At 35.9% G+C, this 24,314-nt stretch overlaps 4 protein-coding genes across 14 annotated transcripts; 2 read left to right on the forward strand and 2 right to left on the reverse strand.

Annotated features, from left to right (window-relative positions):
• The first annotated feature begins 141 nt into the window (after positions 1–141).
• On the forward strand, positions 142–2,530 carry LOC107217615 (deaminated glutathione amidase). 5 transcript variants are annotated; one of them, XM_046741571.1, is made up of 7 exons: positions 142–212; positions 698–829; positions 1,002–1,146; positions 1,276–1,431; positions 1,583–1,789; positions 1,869–2,081; positions 2,169–2,530. In XM_046741571.1, exons 2-7 carry the CDS (start codon positions 774–776, stop codon positions 2,337–2,339), a joined length of 948 nt encoding a protein of 315 aa, XP_046597527.1. In that variant the 5' UTR covers positions 142–212; positions 698–773; the 3' UTR covers positions 2,340–2,530. The 5 variants fall into 5 exon arrangements, with proteins under 5 accessions (XP_046597527.1, XP_015510694.1, XP_015510695.1 ...); XM_015655208.2 differs by having other exon boundaries at positions 195–324; XM_015655209.2 differs by having other exon boundaries at positions 196–324; positions 1,005–1,146.
• LOC107217616 (ER membrane protein complex subunit 3) lies at positions 2,353–3,846 on the reverse strand. Its single transcript, XM_015655211.2, has 3 exons — positions 3,660–3,846; positions 3,224–3,480; positions 2,353–3,001 (listed from the first exon to the last, which is right to left on the reverse strand). Exons 1-3 carry the CDS (start codon positions 3,806–3,808, stop codon positions 2,628–2,630), a joined length of 780 nt encoding a protein of 259 aa, XP_015510697.1. The 5' UTR covers positions 3,809–3,846; the 3' UTR covers positions 2,353–2,627.
• Positions 3,847–4,673: 827 nt separating this feature from the next.
• LOC107217607 (protein tyrosine phosphatase domain-containing protein 1-like) lies at positions 4,674–11,087 on the forward strand. Its single transcript, XM_015655198.2, has 10 exons — positions 4,674–4,931; positions 5,120–5,338; positions 5,963–6,159; positions 6,717–6,839; positions 8,833–9,137; positions 9,237–9,447; positions 9,524–9,628; positions 9,701–9,924; positions 10,351–10,684; positions 10,818–11,087. The coding sequence occupies exons 2-10, from the start codon at positions 5,121–5,123 to the stop codon at positions 11,012–11,014; spliced, it is 1,914 nt and encodes a 637-aa protein (XP_015510684.1). The 5' UTR covers positions 4,674–4,931; position 5,120; the 3' UTR covers positions 11,015–11,087.
• A 217-nt stretch (positions 11,088–11,304) lies between these two features.
• LOC107217634 (protein lap1) lies at positions 11,305–23,491 on the reverse strand. Of its 7 annotated transcripts, XM_046741556.1 has the most exons (12): positions 23,338–23,491; positions 23,174–23,267; positions 22,567–22,839; positions 22,320–22,455; positions 21,894–22,183; positions 21,028–21,739; positions 20,565–20,755; positions 20,365–20,478; positions 19,336–19,789; positions 18,276–19,192; positions 18,105–18,176; positions 17,041–17,810 (listed from the first exon to the last, which is right to left on the reverse strand). In XM_046741556.1, exons 3-12 carry the CDS (start codon positions 22,720–22,722, stop codon positions 17,634–17,636), a joined length of 3,219 nt encoding a protein of 1,072 aa, XP_046597512.1. In that variant the 5' UTR covers positions 22,723–22,839; positions 23,174–23,267; positions 23,338–23,491; the 3' UTR covers positions 17,041–17,633. The 7 variants fall into 7 exon arrangements, with proteins under 7 accessions (XP_046597516.1, XP_046597512.1, XP_046597515.1 ...); XM_046741560.1 differs by lacking the exon at positions 17,041–17,810 and adding an exon at positions 11,305–15,157 and having other exon boundaries at positions 23,174–23,491; XM_046741559.1 differs by lacking the exon at positions 23,174–23,267 and having other exon boundaries at positions 22,567–22,807.
• Between the last annotated feature and the right edge of the window lie 823 nt (positions 23,492–24,314).

Raw genomic sequence — 24,314 nt, forward strand, 5'->3', positions numbered from 1 at the left:
TAATTTCATTCAGAGATTAATTCGATTCAGCGATCAGAAATTGCATCAAGCGAATAATTAATGAGAAGGAAGCAGATCTAGATTAGGATCATATTTTTGCGTGTACATTCATATTACTAAATATACGAGTTTCATTCAATCCCAATTGTACTGATCATATATCGATGTGCGATTTGACATTCGTTATCAGAATTATATAACCAAAGATATATGTATGTATAATATTGCAAGCATTCTACGTTCTAACTTAATTACAACACCTGCCACTTGTTAGTTGTTTTAGTGACGACAGAATATATTGTTCATTCAACGATTATTTGCAAGGTTGGAATATAAATTTCTTACGATAGCTCAAAGCATTTTATTATATTTGAAATTGCCTATGAGGCTAAACCCTAGTCGATTTCCACGTTGTCGCATATATCTCCAAATATTGAAGTCAACAATACTCTAATGAATTTTCGTTTGTCGCAAAAATCAAGAAATAGCATGAATTCTACGAAGTTACTATTGCGATTTCGTAGAATCCATGCCATTTCTTTATTTGGGTCTAAAAAAAAATGTATGAGCTGTTCAGCCCCTTGTCGCATATGAAATACGTAGACTTTGATATTTGGAAATACATACGTCAACAATGAAATCGACCCGGATACTCCCTTCAGTGTTTTCTAAATCTTTTACAATTTTGTATCCTCAGTCTGTTGGGTAGAACTTACCAAAAACATGATCGCATCTAGCCAATAATACTATGAAGATTCATTTGATCAAAAGCTATGATTCGATCGCTCATCCTGCCTCTTCCATCTCTATGTCAATTTACTTGCAACAGGTAAAAGCGAATGACAATCATTAATGTTATATAAACAATGTTGCGAACCATTTGGTCAAAATGTAGCATTAAAGTAGCACCGTTTCAAATTTCTCCTTTCAATCCTTATGATAGTTACTACCGTGGTAACTGCTATTAAAGCTATTCTAATATATTTTTTTTTTTTCATCAGTAGCATATTTGTGGCAACTCGCGCGTTATCCACAATGTCCACGCGATTAGTAGCTGTTTGTCAAATGACGTCTACTGGGGACAGAGAAAAAAATTTTGAGGTCGTCTCGAGCCTCGTATCTCAAGCTAAAGGAAACAACGCCTGCGTAAGAACTGCTTACTCACATCTCGGATTAATTTACTCAAGGCAGAAAATTCAAAACACTACATTTCAGTAGAGAATAAGGTTACTCACTTTTCGGTTCAGCACCATAAAGAATACTTACTTTTCCCAGATTGCCATGTTTCCAGAGGCTTGCGATTATTTGGCGGATAATAAGAAGGATATCGTAGCAATGGCAGAGCCACTCGACGGAGAATTGATGAGGCGATATAAATGTTTAGCCCAGACTCATGACATCTATTTATCATTAGGAGGAATTCACGAAAAAGTATGTAACTAGGAATGAACCCGTATTATCTGTATACTCTTGCTGCTGAACTAGATGGCCATTCGTTTATTTGATTGAAATCAATTAAAAATTTACTCCTACCCAAATAAAAAAAAACTAAAAATTAATTAGCAATAATCGTTGCTTTTAGTCCGCTGAGAATCGTGACAAAATTTACAACTCACACGTTTTAATAAACAACAGGGGTGAAATGGTCGCAGTCTACAGAAAAATACATTTATTTGATATGGATAATCCAGAGACGGGAGTTAGGTTAATGGAATCAGACTATGTGGATAGAGGTGGTGAAATTTTACCACCTGTACAGACTCCAGCTGGACTAATGGGCTTGAGTATCGTATCCTTTCGATTGGTTATAATGAGTCCGATAATTTGAGTTTGTTTGGATTCCTTACAAACTGAAACACATTGAACAGTGTTACGACATGCGTTTCCCTGAAATATCTCTGAGTTTGAGAAAAATGGGGGCCCAAATACTGACGTTTCCCTCCGCATTCACGTATCAAACAGGTGCTGCTCATTGGGAGGTAATTCTGAGGGCTAGAGCAATAGAAAGCCAATGCTACGTAATTGCAGCGGCTCAAACAGGAGCACACAATAAGAAGCGTGTTAGTTGGGGACATGCGATGGTAATTGCAATTCTTTTAAGCTTCCAAACGATTCATAGGATCATTGTCTTTGGAAATCCTGCAATTTTATGTCTTTCGGTTTTACAGATTGTCGACCCGTGGGGAACGGTGATAGCACAATGCGCGGAAAGAACAGGTATCGCTGTAGCTGAAATAGACCTGGACTTGTTGGATAAAATCCGTAAAAATATGCCATGCGATAAACATAGGCGTACAGATTTATATCCTGAATTAAAGCCTCTGGAACAGTTAAAATAAATAAAACCGTTCATTGAAGTTGATTGCCGAACTCGATTTATTGGCATTCAAATACATTCCGTTGTAGATTTTGAGATAGAGTGCCTAGTCTTCGTGGGGGCAAAAAGTACGTGTCTTTCGGACGAAGAGTGATTAAAACGAAATAAATAAAAGAATTGGAAAAAAAATAAAAATTAATAATAAGAAAACTACTTCATTTCACGCTTTGTACACATCATTCTTCCCATACTGTACATATTACCTAAAACGATATATAAGAGAATTCATCTAATGAATCTACCTTAGCGCTTAATTGGTTTTGCTTTGGTGATAAATGCTTTCCGCAGATTCTGGGGTATTCTGCGGGCCCAATAGATCAGCATCAGCTCCGTTTAGAGCCCAGTTATGCTCGCATATTTCCAAGGCTTCCCACTCCGCTTTAAAAGCAGCTTTCGGATCCGGTGGCATAGACATAGCCGCTCCAGAAACTTGGTCTTGTAATAGTCTGGATGTGTCGGCAGCGTTGTTTTCACCTAGTACCAACGTGTAAATAGACCTGAGACCAAACACATTCAGGAAATACCAAGAGGCTGAAGAAACCCAAGCCGCATCCAGTGTCACAAGTTCAATACCACGCTGTAGCATCGGTTTAAACCGCAAAGTCAGTGGGAATGGTACTTTTGCTGTAATTAATAATCAGGATTGAATAAGGGCACGATACATGGCAGAAAAAGATCAGTTGAAAAGTGCAGTTTTAAAATGATAGAGAAGAACGTGACAGTGATTGTACACTTCTCAGTCATAAAATTGACCACATTCATTTTGCATCCTGGGCCTTGACGATAATCAAACCGCTGTACTTTTTCAAACATGACCCTTGTAAATGGATTGAGATTCATAGTTACTTGTAACAAAGCCTGAAAACATCCAGTTAATCCAGCCTCCGATCAAGACCATGGGAAGGACATTGGTCACGTTTCCCTTCAGCATGTCGGTCATCATACTGGGATCGGTCATTGGATTCTGAGATACTGGCGCTCGTTTTTGTGTCTTGAAGTAACCAGTTTCTTCGTTGTTGAAAAAATGCCGACGCATTATAAACGCTGACTTAGGTATATACTGTCCATTCTCTCGCAGCATCCTGGAGCGAATCATCACTTGGCTGAAAATCGAAACAACACTCTCATACATTGTGATCAATTTTTTTTTAAGCGAGGATGTCTGGAAGGCGCAACATGCATTGGTCGTTTAATTATTTACTCAATATTACGTATTTCAGGACTGCATGTACAAGTTGAGGTTAGGAGAGTCGGTTTTGGGCTGGGTAGGTTTCTCGCTCACCTGTCTTGAACCTGGTGAACTTCGACCTTTTTCTGGGACGCGAGGAGCATTGAGACATAGTGACGAACTATTCCTACTAAAAACGTTATCACTACGATGGGTAAAAATACCCAACCGCGAATATTCGAGTCAAGTAACAGCTCGGCCATGTTTGATCACTACGTAAACTTGCCAGTTGTCAACCGCAAAGACTCTGCAGTGATAATTTTCTACCTACCGCGCATCTCACGGCGCGTAGAAATCGTATTCGATTGGCAACATAACGTCTTTTATGCCAAATGTATATTAATATGTATGTCGTAACATGCAGAATGATGTTGAAATCAAAGTTTCAAAAGTCTAATTTCTGCAACCCTAATTTCCACGGTAAAAATCTACACTCGCTATAGCCGCAGCCGTTTAGCAAATCGAATTTTGAAATTCGAAAATCGAACGTTCTGAATACCGCCGCGGCATGTGTGTACGCTTAGTTGCCAGTCAGCAGGAGTATCCAAATAAATAATCCTACGTGCCTACGATTGCCGCCAATAAGGCATTAAATAATTCTCACCCAATGCTTTCACCAAAGACGAATGTTTATTACTTAAAAATACATCTACATGTATAAAAATTATATTGCAGTAATTGAAAGAACCATCAAGCGTGTATAAAGCTTAGACAATCACACGATTTGCAGATTTGATAATTATAAATGGCTCGACGGTTTGTGATTCGATTTGAAACCGATTTAATAAACAAAAGAACCATGATCGACAATTTAAACGCAAAAAGACGTTTTATGCTTGTAAAACCGTTTTTGAGACGGCAAAGAAGTTCTAAGCATTCGAAATTTTTTCGACAACTTTTGGGGTCGATGTTGTCTGCAGACTCATACGCTCTATAGTCGAGACAACACTTGCCAGAAATTAGACTCACACGCAAGCGCAGTGAACCGTTTAGACCGAATAACAGTTGTCATATAGTAGGGCCTCATGCCATATATTACCCGTACTTTCAGCCCCGAGTATTCGACCCCCGCGTTTGAATCGATCAATTCAACGTGCCGCGGAGAACCGCAGAGCGCGAAACGGCAGAAGCATGTTGTTATACATACATAACGCACCGTTTCGCGCACTGAATAGCGGCGGGTTACGAGAGAACCGCGAGAGGTAAAAAATGTTGACTCAAATTTGAAAAACGCCGACATAAAGAATCGTTCGAAAGTTCAACGATGAGATGGATCAACCAAGAGGCCTTATACCAAGTGTCGAAGCATTAAAATTTCCAATCTACGTAAGTTAATTTTATACATCAATATTGTGTTCTGCTTGCACTACCGAAAAGGTTCAATGTGCGTAATTCACTTTATCCGGACAATGGCGATGAGCACTGTAAACAATTATTCACGGCAATACATGCGTTATTTTGAAATTGGAAAGCGATTTTTGTCTCTGTCATACTACGAACGACACGTTTTGCAGCATGGATGTGGGATCCTTGATCCCGGCTGGTCTGCAACCGAATCGATTAAACCTAACGAATGTAACGGCCGGATACAACAAGATATCGGAAAATCTGAGGAAACTTGCCCCGTCGGCGATGCAATGCGCTATTTTCTGCGGCGGTTCTAGGTGCAAATATGAAAATCCGAAAGCGTGGCCTCCCGTCCATATGGCTATACAGGACATCTACTCCCACTGGTGAGCCGATTTGATCATCGCCTGCGACAGGTTTTTAATCCTTGAAATCGCATCTTCGATTGTACAAATATACCCGTGTGTCATTAAAGTCTAAAATGCATATCCTGGTCGCGTTGTCCGTTGTTTGATCGTTTTTTCGGCCATCCAGTTACAGCGAAGGATAACGCATCACTTATACAGGTGCCTGCATGAATAGTGAATATCGATTGTCCGGGCCTATGACACGAATCCTCAATAAGCCGTTTCCTTTTCTATACAATTACGCAAAACTGTATGCCAATGACTACAGCCCACGCCTGTCAAACACTTGCTCTATATTTTCAGAGAAATTCAGAGTATATAATCTAAAAAACAGCTGCGAATAAACTGACTCGACTTTTTATTCGATTTGTGAAACAACTTTATATTAATCGTGTATGTTATGAAAAGCTTATTATTATTCAAATTAATTCCACTGCAGTAGACTCGATCGATAAGATTGAAAAATCACAGTGAAAGGCGTATTAAACTGAACACAAAAATGTTACGAGCTGGAAAACTATCCGATCATCACATATCGTACATTCTAAGGAGACAGTTATGCGAATCCTGATATGACTATTCCGGTTATCGAATTTCGTCCAGGGTCACCGAGGACGTTTTGGCGATGGCACGACCGAGCACAGAGCAAATAGTGAAGAAGAAAATTGTCGCGCAATTTCAGGCATGGGGGATTAAGACGATCATCAATCTCCAGACTCCTGGAGAACACGCGAGCTGCGGGGGACCTTTGGAAGACAGTGGATTCAGCTACGACCCGAACGTCTTTATGGCCGATAAAAGTGAGCATTTTTCACCTACAATCTAGCTACCAAGTAATCGAACGCGACACGAATCAATTACAATGTTTTTCGCAAATTTGGGACCAAGAAGATCAACGTCGTTTGAATTGTCCCGGAAAAGGATTAAAAAACTACCGTACGACTTTTTGTTGTGCTGAAATTTCGGATTCAGAGTCGAAAATTCCTGCTTTTTGTACTCGTATAACGTAAAATAATTGAGTCGTATTTATCAATTTCCGTTACAAACTATAATTTCAACATTGATGTACAATTGAATTTTAACACTTTAATGATACGTATAATACCTTAGCGTCGTGGGTAACGAGTATGGTACCTTTGATTTTTAAATCTATCTATGCTAATTGCTTTGCTTTTTCTTTGTTACAATTGAAAACAAAAGAGAAAACGAATCACCAAATTATTCTTCCCAAAATTATTAAAACTTTTATGAAAATGAGAAAGTCCAAAAAAATTTTTCATCATGAATTGGGAACAAAAAAATTTCTCTCAATTCCAAAAATCGACGTCCTTCTTGATAACGAAGTGGTCCGTTATAGTTTACTACTACAATTTCGCATGGAAGGACTACGGGGACGCGACCCTGGGAAAGCTCTTGGACATGGTGAAGGTCGTCGCGTTCGCCGTTCAGGAAGGCAGAGTGGCGATACATTGTCATGCTGGTAAGTAAACGAGCTCGAGTGTTTCAAAATAAGAAAATAAAACGACGAAAACAGGGGAAAAAAAAGAAAAAAAAAAAAAAAAAACGGACGACCGAAAGCGGAAATAATAATTAATCACGTCAAGTGACTTGCCTAATATCATAAAAGTTGTATAATAATGAGCGTAAAAAGAACCGATACAAATCTCTCCCCTTGTGTAAAAATACACAAATATATATATTTGTATATGTATATATGTCACGTATGTGTAAAGTGCTGATTGTAGTTGCTTTTCAACGCACGCGGCCTGTTGAGATCGTTGTGATAATTACTAACGAATAGGCTGAGAGAGTTAAGGGGATAACAAATAAAAAAAAAAACAATATTAATAATAATAAAAGTCTACTCTACATCATGCATGATAATTGATTATTTATGCACAGTCGTATGTTTATTTAATTTATATATTCAAGATTGGATACCACGTTACCGTCATGTTTTTTACTTGCGATAGGAATTTTTTTCGAATAATTTTACGAAGGAACCGAAATTAGTACGTTTCGTTTGCATGTTATATTTAAATAGGAAAGAGTCTTGAGCTTAAAATTCTGGACTTCGGGATTTTTTACACGGTAAAAATTAACGTTAATAAACTCTGTTCTCTAGCATGTATTAAAAATATTTGCCCAAATTTAAAACTATCGTACACGTACGTGTACTTGTAATGCCATTTTCATTTTTAACGATGGTACAAATATATCTCTGCATTTAGCTTGAAAGCTCATCAATTTATCGATTTTACAGTTATTATAGTGTGTATAATACATGTATCGTCTAATTGCGACTCTTGTAACTTGAATATTAAGGGTATTACTATATTTACAGCATTGTATCGTTAGAATGTTTACCAATTATTCCAAATATGAGTTGTACATAGTTTTCTGTGAAATTCAAGGATCTCTTTCCTTCATCCTTCCTCATAATCCGACGGTAAAAGGTATATGAAATCAAATTTAAACTTTTCGCCGTGCGGCGTTTGTTCAGTTGGAATTTGCAATAAGTTAAAAGCTGGGGTTGATTCGTGGCCAGAAAATAACTCGACTTGTCTGAAAACACTAATCTACTCCTGAGCCTGGAAAAGTTGTGAGACTAATATTATCATTATATCGCAAGAGCACGATATGTTTGCTGTATAGTACAAAGGATATTTTCTGGACGACTTCTGTAAACTTCCCTTTATACCCATAATATTATACATGAATTGTATTGATCTTAACAACTTAACACTTAATACACTAAAGTGTCAATTGCTATTTCTTAGCTCAAAGAACAATTGCCCAAAAGATATATTTACCTATTACTTTATCAGACTTTAATTAATTGCTCGTCGTTACGCGATTTGAAAAAAAAATTGTTCTAATCGTGTGATACAAGAATATGATTTGCATAATAAAATAAAATTTACCAAGAAATTGACATTCAAGTTCATTCGATATACCGTCTGGTGATAAAAAGTACACTACTCCGAATGAGTCGTCTTAGATTATAAATAGTATCTTATTTTGTCGTATTTCAATCTACGTATCTGGCTTGCGCAGCAAAATTAAAACTTACCAGCTTCAAAGAAGTTTTCTGTGCCTTGATACTTGAATAATTAACCTAAGGAGTACCAGTAACCAGGAACCAGTTGGTTAGCTAAAACAATCAATACTTGTTGTATATTTACAGAAAATAGTCTTTTGAATAAAATGGGCGATCGCAGAGTGAAATCGACCGATTATCTGCTAAAATTTTAATAATTTTAAAGTGATTTCGAACAAAGCATCGATATCCAAGCGTTTGCTTATAATTCCAGTATATTTCGAACAGTCGATGTATACGTTTAGAATTTCCTCGAAACAATGTCTATACGTTTCCAGCCATATTTGTCAATAAAAATGTCCAAGTATTTTCCTGAAAAACGAAAGATGAATAACATCTTTTGCATATTATCTCTAATTTAATTATTCCCCAGGTCTAGGAAGAACGGGCGTTCTAATAGCCTGTTACCTGGTCTACAGTCTTCGGGTGAGAGCAAACGACGCTATAAGATTCGTGCGACTGAAGAGACCCAACGCAGTACAAACAAGAGGGCAGATTCTCTGTGTCCAGGAATTCGAGCACTACGTTCTTCCGCACATGATGGTATTTGCACCTCGTGACATTTCAACCGGCAATCGATCATCTACCAAGGCACCATGCGGCCTACGTTCTTACATGAGAAAACAGTCCAACATTCTTCACGGCTACGATCAGCGGACTTTCAAGCACATCCCAAAAGTTTGTGATAAGCTTAAACGGGTTTCTATAATATTCAGAAGGTTTGAAGCGATGAATATAATGTTTGTTTGTTTTTTATTTTTTTACTCTCACTTTCAGATCGTCTTCGTAATTTGCGAGCGAATACTTCAGCTCTGCGATTGTCGAAGTGACAACTCACCTTCCGAAATAGAATTTTTAGTATCCAGTGTACCTTTTACGCAGAAATTCTTGTACAATAGAATTGAGAAGATGAGAATTGACGGAGGCAACATGCAACATTCCTGCTCCTGGGCCGATTCCTTGGCGGATACTTCCTTCGATGGCTCTGGTAAAGGAAAAACAATTGAATTTTGTTAGAACGTTTGTATTATGCGCTCAAGTTATTATTCGTTGGATTTTCCAAGGTTCAACGGTTTGCGGTGAAGATTCGAATCGAGACACGTCGGAGGATGTGTCGGCGATCTCTTGTTCCTCGCCGGAGGCTCCGTCATGCGTTTCGGAATACTCTGGTAGGGAGGATTTATGATTTGCAACGATCACCTGAAATCTAGAAATACTGTGAAAACTCTTACCAATTTCAGTTCTGGATGATAATTTCATCGACGATGTACTAGGAGATGGTATACGTGATCAACATCTCTACGAGAACGGCTGTTACAAAGAACTGCAATCCCAGCTTGACATGAAAGCTGCGGTGCAGAGCAAAATTAACGACTTTGTAGGCGCGGATGAAGCAGCCCAGGCTCTGCTCTTTGACTACGAACTCTTACCAGTATCTAGAATAACACGGATTCACGAGTATCAGGTACATCGATGATTATAACATTGTTTAGTCAGTTTAGTTGCACTCTACATCGTAGAAGGTAACGTCGTTTAGGCTGCTGCAAATCGATCTACTGCGCATTCTGTCTGCGCGCATTTCAAATTTCCCGCCGTTGCGCATGCGCGGTAGGTCGATTTGAGGTTAGAAAAATTTTAGTGGCTTAAAAGCCCTACAGCCTATCCAATAGTATCGAAAACAAATTTAACATCTAAAGATATTGGACTTTGTGGTATTTTTAGTGTATCCTTGAGTCGAGTCGAATGTTTTCAGCATGATATTGAGAATTTCAAATACCTTTGCACTTCCGCAAATTTATCCCGTGAAAATCACTCGTCCATAGATCTGTAAATAGTTCCTCGTTCAAAAAATATTCAAGCAAGATTTAATGATTTAAAACTAAACTTACAGATCGATCTGAACAACAGACAAACTGCGTGGCAGAGACTCGAGCTTGAAACGGATCTTCACGTTCTATCCGCCCTTCTTTATGACTGGTTGGAAAATTTGAAATACCCGGTTCTCGACAAGGACGATTTGAGCTTGATAGTTGTGTGGGGTTCGAACGTCGAGAAGTGTCTCGAAAAATTGGATGTCTGCGATGGATACTTGATCGAGTATCTTTTGAGATTTATCTTGAGACTGAGACCCTTATCTTTAGAGGGACAAACTCTCTTGATCAAGAGGCTGATGGCTGCTCTGACACAGCAGGCAGTATGGATAAATCGGACATTGCTACCGTCGGGTGAATTTAAAGAAGATATTATAACGCGTTCAATTGTTATTCCAGTATAACGAAAATTTGCATATATTTATTTATTTATTTATTGATCTATTTTTGTATTTTTATTCTATTTTTTTTTTTGTTTTTTTTTCAGGAAAAGAATTCGGTAAACTGCGCGGAGGTACTTGCGGAAAATTGAATGATTTTCTGGTCGGGATGATGAGTTTTATTATGGAGATTAATACTGTGGACATTGACCGTTCCGTGTCGACATTTTTTTGGTCAACAGCAAACCTTCCACAGGAGAATGATCGGGGAGAAGATAACGAGGACGTTGTACAGTCCGCGTAGAAAATAAAAAAAAAAAAATGAAATGGTTAAAATATCGATCTGTTGCCGGTTATTTTTCTCAAGTACGTAAATAAATAATGAAAACGCCACTTAGTACAAATTAAGCGTACAATTAGAACATAAGATACCTAAGATAAGCTTTGAAATATTTCTTTGCAACTGGTTGAATATACATAGACTCTTTTAACACTCTCCATTTTTTTTTTTTTTTTTTAAGTTATATATTACGTGTAATGTATATAAAATAAGAGAGATAAAAAATGAATGCGGAATATTTTTTGATTAGAAAATATGGAGTATTTTTTAAATTCAGAAAGTTCAAACTTACGGAGACGCATCTTTTGGTAATTACTGTACCATAATATAAATGACGTTCTAAACTGATAAATATTTGAAGTTCATCCGTCATCTATAGATGTGTGAGTCTGTAAAAATAAAAAAATTTCATGAAACAGATGTAGGACTTGGAAGAAGTGTAAGAATTTTAACACAGTTTTATGCAATATCCAATTTGATACGTGGCACGTCTGTCTAAAGTTCAATCGGCAATAATCAAAGTTAATAATAAACATTAACTAATAGACAGAAACCAGAGTTATTTTTTGCAACCTACCCTTTCAACTGTTGATCATCTATAGCAGAACAACTGTTAATGAAAAAATCACATTTTACAGAAGCATTTGTATACATAGTTTTTCGATTACAACTATTCGCCACAGCGATTGTTAGAAAAAATGGATTTCAAACGAAATTTCAAATGTATAAGTAGCTAATTTATTGTTATATTATTTGAGTTATAAATATTCATTATTGATTCACTGGTTTTAACACCCCGTCTGTCTAACGCATCAACTATTTCACAATAATTATCGCATTATATTTTCAGACTTAAATAGTACGACAGGTGGTGTTTTATTGAGAATGGATCCTATTCTGCACGTCATCCAATTCTGTACATAATATAACCTTGCAGGTAAGTTTGTAATGTGTTAGCCACCACATATCACATTAAGGTAAGTGTACCAGTTGTTCACCCTGTTCCAATTATTGACCTTTTTTTTTATTGCATCTGTTTGATCCTTAGTTCTAAAATTACCAAAAAAATAAAATTTTTAATGTCTAACCCACTAGCGATTGGTTTAAATCATCGAGAAATTCACAATTTTTGCCGTCAATTTACAATTTTGGAAAATAAATGCTTCAATAATTAGGTCTAAACGTGTTAATAACTGGTACACTTAAATTATTTATTTTTTATGAAGTCTTTTTCCAAGAAAACACATCGTTTCTTTAATAAAAATATTAAGGCGGGGTTTTCTTCTGTTTTTTTTTTCTCGCAAAAAAAAGCAATACGTTGAATATATTTTGTTTGTTTATAACAAAAAGATCGATCTATTTTTCTTTGGATAAATCGATATTTTCAGTTCGAAACATCACTGAATCCTAAATTTTTTTTTTTTTTTTTGTATTTACGCTTTAAAAAAGTAAAATGTTCTTGGGTTTTTGTTGCAATATTAATGGAAATACTCAAATCGTGCACACCGTCAATAGATAAGAGATGAATAAATCCAGATGCCAAATTTCGCATTGATCCGTTGTGCAGTTTCTTCAGCAGTGAATTAGAAAACGGCGATAAATTTAGTGAAAAAAAAGTAAATCCCACCTTAATGATTTATTTTCTTTTTATATGAATAATACTTGTTAAATACAATTTTCATTGTAATTCTTTATGCTTTAGCCGTGCAGAATATGGCAAAGATTACAACGAAGTTGCTGCCGTTTGATTTTCATAATCAATTATCAATCCACAACCAAATGATCATTATTTTCAAGAATTCATATTGTAAAGCTAGTGTTTTTAAAGAAAAAAAAAGAAAAAAAAATAATGATAGAACTAATAAACTAGACAAAAAAATGCATACCTGCATAAATAAAATGATCAAACAATGTATAAAGAAACAATAAATACAATTTGTCCGTCAGAGGGCTGACGAAGAGAGTAAAAAAAGAAACTAAAACTAAAAAAAAAAATAAAAAAATAAAAATTAAATCACTAATAAAAGTCGGACAAAGTATTGGAATCTAATTAAAGAAATGTTTAAAAATAATATTTACTACGCAACAGGTTAATGCAATTATACGAGTTTTAGATTCCATTAATTTGTCAGTCAAGGCTTCCTTACTTTTTATTTAACAATAATATTTATAATATAATTGTGTTTGGCTCATTAATATGCTTGTGCGAGCTAAAGGTGTACATAATTTTTTGTCCGTTGGATACAGTTTTCAACGACAACTGTAAATCAGCTGTAGAAAATGGTCAATAGAAAACGACACGCGAACTAAGGCATGTGCAAAAAGTTGAATTACGTAGTTTATATTTCTGAAAATTCGGCTGAACAAGGTGAAATTTTTTTTTTTTTTTTTCGAATTGTAAAAGAAAAAAGTTGACTGAAAAAATGTCCTTGTCTTTTTCTCAGGCCTTTTCGTGAACTCGAAACGGTTCAGAAATTGATTATAACGAAAAAATTTATCCAACCTTGGTTATTTATAGCACATGCATTATGATATTAATTTTCTTCATCAATGATAATTTTAACGACCTTCTCCTGCATTGATCCGTAATTTTCTTCACCGATTAAAACGTAGGTCTGTGATCCGCGACGATCATCAGATGCAGAACGACCAGTGCAATAGGAATTACGAGATATTATTTATTTATAAATAGACTATAACTATAATAATTATTATTAATTATTCTTATTACTAATTTTATTAGTGTCATCATTAATTATACTATACATATCTATATATCAGTATCAACGACAAAGTGAAATTATTTATTGCTCTTATTTGACGTTGTTGAAACTTTTGGTAAGCTAATTTTCTTAAATTCGCTTCTTAGAAAATTATATTCATTTACCTTAAAGCTTTTACTTGCCTTTCAGTACATTTAATCGTTAAAGAAGACGTGAAACGGAAGAGCAGGTATTACGGTATCGTATGGTATGTTGTATCGAGTGACGTAGGTAAGCGTTGAGTAAGATTTGCACTGGTCGATCTGTAGCCCTTGAATTTTCTTCATTTTTCTATCCACACATAGATATATATAACTGTCTACCTTAGACCTGAGTATATATATATATATATATATATATATATTTCTTCATTTATTTTTTTACACATGCGTGTATGTATGTATGCACGTATATATATATATATATATACATACATACACAACACATGTGTAAATGCGTGTTTATGTATATAGATATTTGTTTACATTTATAATGTACATATAATCTAAGGCTAGATATCCAATCACAAGAGTTTGGCAGTCGTGAAATCAGATTCTGACAACACACAGACAACTTCCGTAGGTTTGTAAATTTTAATTAAAAGTTTCAAGTTTCATACGAAAGGTAAACCGATGGCGGAAACTGTTTATACGAAAATAAATCTACGTATGGCTTGATATGGCTTCGAAGAAACAAGATTAAAAAAATTAGTGCGAGTGAAAATAAAAAAAAATTGAAGGAAAAAAAAAAGAAAAAATTATTTAATTCTATACAATGCGATCACTTAGTAGTTGGTAATAATAATAATAATAATAATAATAATAATAATAATAATAATAATAATAATAATAATAATAATAGTAGTAATAATATTGTAATAATAAATATGGAAAGTCAGAAGGTTCGTGTGTTGTTCAGATACAGATAACAATATAAGTATTATATGTATTATATACGTAAAGGGAAATTTATTTCATTTCACTGGAAATAGTTTTGAAAATGACGGGGGAAAAATTATACGATACCTACAGATTGGCAATCGTGTCGTTCAGCGATTTGATGAAATGCGACAAATTCCCCCCTATATGTAATTAGAAAATATATCTAACGTTGAATTTGTTTTTTTTTGTTTTGTTTTTTTTTTAGTTTTTGAATTCTTCATCGATTACACCATGAAAATTGATGATTTTTGTTTAATATAGGTATGTATGTTCCTATTATTTTATTTTATTTCTTATTATTTTGTTTCATTTTTAGCTTTGTTTTAAATATAGTGCCGAAATTGCGACAACGTAGCTAGTGTTTAATATCAATATTCCCAGCCACCCCCGGCAGTTGGAGTTTCCTAAAAAATTCATTTTGATTGCCACTGATTTGATATGGGTATTATTGAATAATTTTTTTTTTTTTTAATTATTCTTGTTCATACAGAACAACAACAACAACAAGAGCAGCAGCAACAACAACAACAACAACAGCGTCATTATGTCAACAGAGGTTACAAACAACAATTAAAGCGTGTAATTTGGAAAGGTGAGACATTGATTTTCGATAGATAAGACAGATGGAAGTATTACGGGCAGAGGGAGGAAAAGAAAGAATGAACGAATGTATAGAGGAATAAATAAAAATAGAAATATACTTTCAAATAAAAAATGTCTGTAATTTCTTTCAGTCGCACATTTTGGCCTGAAATTTTGTTGCTCGGGGATTTTTGGGATCGCTGATCACGGATCAGTGTAGGGGTTCCGTAATTTCACTTTTCACATTTCCCGCCATCCAAGCATTCTGATTGATTGATTAAACTTTGCAAACCAATCAGAATGCTTGCATGACGGGAAATGTTAAAAGTGAAATTACAGAATTTGATGGTTTCTAAATTGAAGATGGCGGATCCAATATGGCGGATCAAAAATCGAAAAACGTATTAAATTCGGGGGTTTTTCGGATAACAAGAAGTAACAAAGATGATTTAAAATTGTAAATAAACTGTAATCACGCTAGGACATGGAAAATCTGAGGTGAGATGCCGAGCGTGCCACTGTGACTGAAAGAGTGAAATACCAGACATACGCATCATATGTGTAACTGCCGTGATTGGCCTGAGCTGCTCTTTACGTTCATAGCTAATATCACCTACATATACAAGAATATTGAATTTCTTCTTCTTTCTTTTTTTTTTCACTAACAACGAGAGACATACGTGTACAATATATAATAATATATAGCTGCTACAAAATACTTGTCAAAAAGTTATAAGTCAGTCTGTTTCAGTTGGAGAGATTGTGGAAAATTTTGACGTCGTATGGTTCAAGTTTTACCGTAGAAATATACGCATACGAAAAGATTGATTCGCGTATTCTTACAGTGTGGAGCGCATACGGTTAATTACCGGACTACTAAAAACAAAAAGAGAAAAAAATTCAGAAAATCATGTCCTTTGACTGCTTCATTAAACTTGTAATTTATGTATAAGAGATGAAAGATCATGATCAGTAATTTCTTTTTCTTTTTTTGTAATCCTTAGAGTAACAATCACTTCTAAATTCTTAATACCATTTTATAGTACCATCGTTTAACGTTATTTAAACAGAGAACTGTTTCTCCGATCTGTAAGACCTTGTTTTTTTTTTCCCCCTTAAACTCAATGTTTCGAAACGAGATAATTTACCCCCAGATTAATGTACAATTAATATGGACAATAAATATTAAATTTTCATTTAATATGTTGATTAATATAACCAAAATAAGATCGTGCTACGAAGATATGAATTTGAAATCCCAAAATCATTTGAAAGAAAGAAGAAAAAGATTAGAACTGAAATTAAGGTAAGAAAAAGTTAAGTAACGACTCTACATATGTATGTATACATACATATAAAGCATTGTGGAAGAAACTTAAAAAGTATTGAGCAAAAATATTTAGTGGTTTTAAGAAAACGGTCGCTACGCATTATTAATTCCACTCCACGATTTTAAATAACTTCAATAAAATCTTGCTGGCTATTAAAAGTTATTTATCAATAATATTATCATCATTATTGTTATATTGTTAAAAGTACGGCACATAGAAGAATATTGTTGGTTTTCTTTTGTTTGTTGTTTTGTTTTTTCTTGTAACTACACCACAGTACATAATCACATGTACTTTGTATAACTATACCATGTATAGTTAGTATACAAATTTTATTAATAAATACTATTTTACTTGTTTTCAAATATGTTTCGTCCCTCGTTTTGCTTTGTTTTTGACGTTTTCTTTTTTTTTTTCTCCTTGCGTTTACGTTTTTAATAGCACATCTGGCACGTTATTTTCCCTACAGTGCGATTTGACAAGAAGAAGAATTTGACGACGATTTATCTAATACCGATTCCACGAAATCTATCTCTTATCGCTTGAGTAATTTCAATAAGAGGGGGGAAGCAACGCTTCTTTGTCAATAAATAAATAATAAAATAACTAAAAAAGAGTAAAAAAAAGAAAGAAAGTAATGCAATTCTGTATGAATACAAAACGTCATTACTCGACGAATTATTTCAACATTTGACCAGACGAGATTAGAAACTGGATACAGAAGACGTAGGGTGTGCGTTTTGTTCTGTCGTACGTATAACCGGACAATGGAATAAAATATAAACCGATCGATCAGCAGATATAGTAAATTCTAAAATAAAATATAACAACGTAATAGCTATTCAGTCTAGACGGAGATGCGATTCGGTTCTCGAAATACTATGAATATCTTCTTCACTTTTTAAATTCTTTTTTTCTTTTTTTTTTTAAATAGCTAACAACAACTACACAAAAGGAAGTCAGTTCCTCATTGATGCCTGCTAATCATCATGGAAACAACGGGATTTGTAGCTCTCAAAACAGACACAGCTTTGTCGTGATCCATTTTAGTAAAGTCAACTCCGTCCACTTCTAAGATTTTATCTCCAGGTCGAAGCGTGCCTTGAGCCGGCCCATCAGGATTTACTTTTGTCACTATAATACCCTGAAGTTCAAATTTAACCAGAATAAAATTTGTCGTCGCCTGAGTCGACGGTAAGAAGTTTTTTATTAATTTTTTGTTTATCAATTTCTTCTCAGCTAACATTACGTTTCATCTCAATATCTTTCGACCGTTTCACAGTGATGTTGGAAAAAAAAAAATTAGAATCTTTATCAGCAACAAGTACACATTGCAGGAATAGAAAAGCACGTTTGAAAATGAAAGAACAAAAATTTCTCCCACTTTACAGCCCGTTTATAGAGAAACAAACATTGGACAGTGGTTGCGATTACTTACCGTTTCAGCCCCAGCCACACCGCCAGCGATGCTAAATCCGAGACCGGGATTTTTTCTCACTTGTACTGGGAACTGAAACCGATTAATAAAACAAGCGGTACAACGTGTGCGTATTTTTTCAACTCCAATTCACGGCAAGCACTGATTAAAAGATGCAAGTGTATTACTTACGACGTTAGCATTTTTGTGAGGTCCGAACATCCACTTCAGTCTGGGCTTCCTTTCAGGGCTTGGCGAGTTGGTCAAAGTTGGAATTTTTGATTTAGCATTAATTGACGCGTTTGCATTGTCGAATGACTTCGACGTCACCGTAGATGTGTTCCGCCCAGAGATGATTGTATCATTTTGTATTTTCACAGCACATTTATTACTAACTGGCAAATTGTCGTCCAGTGTATATATTAAACTATGATTATTTTCTAAATTGTCGTTTCTCTTGTCCAAAGATTTCACATCGTCCTTAAGATTATTACTCGAATTACTTTTCATTGAATATTTATCCATCAACTGTTGATCAATTTCGTTCACATTACGACTCTCCGACTCGTTTTTGCCCGACGATAAACCATTATCAAACTTTTTACTGCTCGCGACAGGTTTCGTGCGCGAGGAAAGAGGTACTCTGTATTTTTTTCCTGTTATTGGCGACGTCGGTGTAGATGACAAACTCAATGACTTGTAGCTGTCGTTAGTTTCCACAGAGTTCGTATATTTGTTGAGAGAATCGTCGTCGAAATATTTCTGTTTCAATATCGGTATCTTACTGGGCCTCAAACTTTGATCATTCTCCGACAATAGGTCAGAGCTATTCAAAGTTTCTTCAATTTCAACAAGTGGATTATCCACTGTGTCGACGGAGACTCTCTTGTCCATAACAGTCTTCTCTATTATATCAACTTGCATTTCCGATAATTCATTGGCGTAAATTGCCGCGTTAGTATTGTCATTTTTTGAACGGTTAAAACTTTTCTCTTTACCCGGACTGGTTATTGCTTTATTATTTTGATTTACTAGGTTTAAGGGTTGATCGAATTTCAATGAACTTAACGACGACACTTTCGAAGGCAGGATTTGTGGTTCTGTTGTAGCTGAAAGAGGAAAAATTTGGAGCAGTTAGCACCATACCTGTTACAACAACAACAACAATAATAATAATAACAACTATAACACCACTAAAATCGAAGAAACTTCAATAAGCTAAAAAAACAAAAACAAAAAAACTATCAATCACCATTATTGATTTGCTGAAAAAGCATGGCTTTCTTTGAAAATGCTGCCGCGATGTGATAAGGCGGTGGCAGCGGAGGTACATCGTTAACTTTGAAACCGTCAATACCAAAATGATTAATGCCTTTGTCTCCGTTGATAGGAGTACTTCTATAAGGTTCGGCAAACTTTTCAGACTCAATTATTTTAGCTATGTTGGCCTTAGAATATTCATCAGGTTTCCAAGTTGAATTAACGTAATCTGCGACTGTTGGCTGCTTTATGTATTCGGAGGAAGGATTTCGAATGCATTTAGCCTCGCGAATATCGGGGCTCTTTTCTTCTGCCAAAACGATTTTGTTCGCTTCATCCGAAGATTCCTCGGAATAAACTCGATTCGCCTCCACTTCGCACGCGTCATTGTTATGATAATGATTGGAAGTACGTGAACCGTCCGGTGTGGATGGCGGGTGAAAATTCTGAAAGCAAAAGAATATTTCATCATTTCGTCAGATGCATGCTTCATTTAAGGCAGTATGTACAATTAGACGGCTGAAAGATGGTAACATGTTTTGCTGTGCCCACGATATCTCAAAAAAGCACATTCGATCTACTCCGAATTTGAGAAACAGTATTCTTGGACACTTTATTCTTTTTGCCACAATCCCGTTTGTGTTCACAATCATTATATTATTCGTTATTAAATTTAAAGTCGCAAGTTTTTAACGAAACATCAAATTTCAACTTCAAACGGTCACCATCTTGTAGAAAAAGAAAATAACATATATTTCGGTTAGTGTCAAAGAGGATAAACTATTCAAGAACACGGTTTCAAATTTTTAAGCAAATCCGTTGAGCAATTTTTGAGATATCGTAGACACAATATGCATAAGATAGAGCTCGTTTTGCTTACATTTGAATAAAACAAACTCCAATCTGTTTGAATAATTGGTTGCCAAGGCATAATTTTTCAAAATCCACCCACTTTTTCAACCATCTACTCATATACCTATACGTATACTCCGTTAATTGAGCCTAAATTTAGACACGCTACCTTGCCTGACGGTGATTGGTGCGGCAAAGAACCAGAATTTGAGAGGATGCTCAAAGATGCAGTTGCCTTGGTGACGATTGCTTCTCTGATGGTAGTTTCTGGTTCCAAATTGCTCTGAAATGAAATTTTGTTCGTTCTGCAATCCTTATTTTTGCATTGCTTAGGACGAACTTTACTCAGTGTGATTAACGCGTCTTCACCTGTTGATTGTAATTGGATTGATGGTGAAGGTTTCTTGCGTGCCTGGCGAGGTTGCGAAGTTCCTTAGGGTAGGGAGTCGGTGCACGATGGAGCTGCCTAGGACCTTCGGATTCCACTTCGGCTGCAAAGCATATTCTGCGCCCCGACCCTGGAACCGTTCCTGCGAGTGGCCCAACCGGTTGTTCCATTTCTGAAATGATTTTATTGGAATATACAACTGCGCAAAAATGCGACATATAAAAAAGCTCTTAAAATTCGATGGAGATTGACGTTTGAAGTTTCGAAATAGTAGGATAATTGAAGACAAATATTCATGTACAATTAGCAACATTCTCTCACCATTTCATTCCTTTTCTTCCTCTTCGTCATCGACTAGCCGCATAACAAGTAAAAATGGTGCAAAAATGGAGGAAAATTGATGTTCCAAATATTTTTAAAGTAATGATTGATTGATTTACTAACGTTCGATATCCTGTCGTGGTTTTTGAGGCAGCATGAAGCAGCTGAGAACCATAATGTCCTCTTCGCAGTTGAATTCTTGTTGCAAGGGAACAAGGGGCTGGCTTTGATTGTCGCTGAGCCACAAGGCTTTTAAGCAATTCAAATTCAGCATTGAGACAGGTAAAAATTTAATGCAATTGTTGACTAAATTTAAAACTCTCAACGATGCCAAGTGACCGAGCTCCGGTGGTATCTTGGATAAATTGTTGGATCTCAAGGAGAGGAGAGACAATGCCGAACAGCTGCCGATCTCAGGTGGTAAAGATCTGAGGTAATTATTGTCAGCATTCAAGCAGTGGAGCTTTCTTAAAAGGCCTATCGAAGGTGGCAAGTATTCTAAAAAGTTTTTCGTCACTATCAGCTCTTCCAAGCTAGACATTTGACCAATTTCATCCGGCAAAGCGTTCAATTGATTATCATCAATTTTAAGAGTAACTACGGTCTGTAGGTAGCAGAGAGAATCCGGCAGCTGATAAATCTCGTTGGAGGAAAGATTCATGATCGATATATCACGCCACCCTTGAATTTCCGACGGCATTAAGTGCACAGCATTCATCGTACAGTCAAAATGATTCAGTCTGACTAGCTGCTCTATGTTTGTTGGGATTCTACGTATGTCGTTACCATCTATCCAAAGTTCGGTCAGGTTTATCAAGTCCCCAACAACTTCAGGCTGTAAATAATAAGAAATCACTGATTACCTGAATATTTCGGCTCTTTCAATAATAGAATCATTTAAAGCAGTTTAAAATTTTTGCAAAAGGAATTTTTTCCAGACATAGATGCTTCTGGATTTTCGATATTTAATGTAAGTAATCCATGCTTACCAATTCGGTAAAATCATTATTCCCTATATCCAGTCTCTGCAAATTGACAAGACGACTCATACTTTTGGGCAAAGTCATCATGTTGTTTTCTCTGAGCTCGAGGGTCTTCAATGAGGACAGTCTTCCGAAATTCGCTGGTAAATACTCGATGTAAGCATCGTTTAAGTATAGCTCTCGTAGCCCAACGATATGTGTGATGGCATCAGGAAATCGTTCGAACGGGTTCACGCTAATATCGATAGATCGTAAATTTTTGCATTCCTTAATACTGTCCGGAAGCTCCTTTATCGCTAAAACACAATTTTCAATTCAAACCAAGGAATCAGAAGTCGTTAAGTGTTTAAATTATCCTCTCAATGCTAATACTCTTCAAATCTCCTCTTATCTCATCCGATTCTGATGAATAAAATTGAATAGGAGACTAACTGTTTTTGCTCAGGTCCAAATGTTCCAAATTTATTAAAGATGCTATCGCCGGTGGCAGCGTACCAACTTCGTTATCACTCAGTGACAATACACGCAGTTCATGGCATTGAAATAATGGTCGTGGAAGGTCCTTGATCTGCAACACCAGATAGAAATAGAATCAAGCTATAGTTTGACAATTTCAGTAACATCATGTTTGTTTCTCCCTTTTTAGCTTGTGAATCGTGAGTCGATGCTTTGAACTTACTCTATTTGCATCGAGAAAAAGTTTTTCCAACGTTCTTTCGTAGATGAATACGTCCGGGGGTACGTCATAGAGGTTGCAGTGGTTTAACTGTAGTTCGCAAATATCTTCTTCCTGAGTTCTCAAGCAGGCAGCGCACTGCCACCAAGCACTACCCATTTCGTTAACACTTCAATAAATCGCATCACGCGTTGTTGAAGTATTCACTCTTTGGTACGATTCTCTTTTGTCAGGATTCAGGGTTCTAGTCAAGAATTAAAAGTTGGATGTTCAGTGCTGCAAACAAGTAGAAATGGTAAATAAATAAGGTATACACGATGCGGTGCTAATCCTTTGAGACGTCTCAGAATTTTTATTCACCGTTAGGATTAACGAATGTCAACAATTTAAATTATCTTGAATGCGATATATAGGAAAAACGAGACATCAATTGAGAAATTAACTCTTTTTTCCGTAATCCAAGATTCTACGTACAAATCGTATACAGACGACGGTATTTTTGGCACTATGAATAATTGTTTGGAGCGTATGGTAAATGCGGTGTATCCAGCAATTCAGTTTGGATGAAGTATAATTGATCAGCAGCTAGTGGAATCAGAGTGCTACTCACACTTGTCGTTACAACATTGATATTGATTTGTAGTACAAGCTTCAGGTGTCGAATGAATGAATTGGCGTCAAACAAACCAAGCGGAACGCACACACTATATAATATATTGGTTAAAAAATGGATTTCGATTTATACACGCTCACATAATTTCGTGATTCACATACATTTTAAGTATTAAACTTATGGGGTCTGCCTTGTGTTTATCATCTCACACCGCGCTGTAAATAATTTTTTGTATGTTGCTGCATTTTAGCCTTGATATGCAAGCCCCGAATCGCTGGATGCATACATACGTGCATGTGCTTATGTGTCGCTTAGCTTATTGTTAGTGCACAACTTCACGGTTTTACACACACGTTCTCAACTCCGTGGCGGGGGGGGGGCTCGATTTCGTTGTTCAGCTTAAAGCCGTTAGGATTGCTGCAATCGAGCTAGCGTTCACTGAAAGCCAGCCACAGGTATCACAGGTTGAAACAAGTAAAAGGGCACGACGGGCATGGGGATAATGGCAGCGCCCTACACTTACCGATTCGCATATGGGGGTTTAAGATGTTAATTGAGACGGTACGGTAGGAAATTCCTATACCGCCGAGGAACCAAATTTGGCTGGCTGTTTTTACCAATCTTCAGTCACCGGCCACAGCAAGAATTCGCGGTTTTTAACTTGAATCGTATCAACGAACGCACACGTGGTGACTATTAACGACATTACTCAGTAATGCAAAATCGATTGAACCATAATCAAACAGATTAATTCTGATGTTCGACAATCCGAAATTCTCAAGAAAATGTAGAGCATGATGCGAAAATCTATCCGAATTAATCAGTGAATATGATCGGAATATTTCTTAAAGTATTGATATAGATTCGACGAAAAAAAAAAAAAAAGAAATCAATAGAAAATGGTGAAATCGCTAAATCTACGTTCGTTAAGCATTGAACTAATTCACTTCCAGTGAATTGAAATTTGTGCAAAACGATACTGTTTATTACAGATTGGATCAGATTCAAATTGCATATTAATATTTCAAATGTAACAATTAAACATATATTCTGAACAATATAGCGATTAATTTGGATTGATTTTCATAATTTCGAAATGGCAGCAATCAAAATGAATCTGTGTTCATACGACTTCATC

Source organism: Neodiprion lecontei, chromosome 5 (genome assembly GCF_021901455.1).
Source record: "Neodiprion lecontei isolate iyNeoLeco1 chromosome 5, iyNeoLeco1.1, whole genome shotgun sequence".
NCBI classification, from domain to species: domain Eukaryota; kingdom Metazoa; phylum Arthropoda; class Insecta; order Hymenoptera; family Diprionidae; genus Neodiprion; species Neodiprion lecontei.

What these genes read in the sequence shown, in the direction of transcription:
- LOC107217607 (XM_015655198.2), top strand. Translation starts at nt 5,121, where the DNA reads ATGGATGTGGGATCCTTGATCCCGGCTGGTCTGCAACCGAATCGATTA. An exon ending in ATGCGTTTCGGAATACTCTG is followed by an intron (nt 9,629 to 9,700) that starts GTAGGGAGGATT and finishes TACCAATTTCAG; the next exon opens with TTCTGGATGATAATTTCATC. An exon ending in TCGGACATTGCTACCGTCGG is followed by an intron (nt 10,685 to 10,817) that starts GTGAATTTAAAG and finishes TTTTTTTTTCAG; the next exon opens with GAAAAGAATTCGGTAAACTG.
- LOC107217615 (XM_046741571.1), top strand. Translation starts at nt 774, where the DNA reads ATGATTCGATCGCTCATCCTGCCTCTTCCATCTCTATGTCAATTTACT. An exon ending in CTAAAGGAAACAACGCCTGC is followed by an intron (nt 1,147 to 1,275) that starts GTAAGAACTGCT and finishes TACTTTTCCCAG; the next exon opens with ATTGCCATGTTTCCAGAGGC. An exon ending in TAGGAGGAATTCACGAAAAA is followed by an intron (nt 1,432 to 1,582) that starts GTATGTAACTAG and finishes CGTTGCTTTTAG; the next exon opens with TCCGCTGAGAATCGTGACAA.
- LOC107217616 (XM_015655211.2), bottom strand. Translation starts at nt 3,808, where the DNA reads ATGGCCGAGCTGTTACTTGACTCGAATATTCGCGGTTGGGTATTTTTA. An exon ending in GTTCACCAGGTTCAAGACAG is followed by an intron (nt 3,481 to 3,659) that starts GTGAGCGAGAAA and finishes TTCGATTTTCAG; the next exon opens with CCAAGTGATGATTCGCTCCA. An exon ending in GTTTTCAGGCTTTGTTACAA is followed by an intron (nt 3,002 to 3,223) that starts GTAACTATGAAT and finishes TATTAATTACAG; the next exon opens with CAAAAGTACCATTCCCACTG.
- LOC107217634 (XM_046741559.1), bottom strand. Translation starts at nt 22,722, where the DNA reads ATGGGTAGTGCTTGGTGGCAGTGCGCTGCCTGCTTGAGAACTCAGGAA. An exon ending in TTTGGACCTGAGCAAAAACA is followed by an intron (nt 22,184 to 22,319) that starts GTTAGTCTCCTA and finishes ATTGTGTTTTAG; the next exon opens with CGATAAAGGAGCTTCCGGAC. An exon ending in ACCACGACAGGATATCGAAC is followed by an intron (nt 20,756 to 21,027) that starts GTTAGTAAATCA and finishes AAATCATTTCAG; the next exon opens with AAATGGAACAACCGGTTGGG.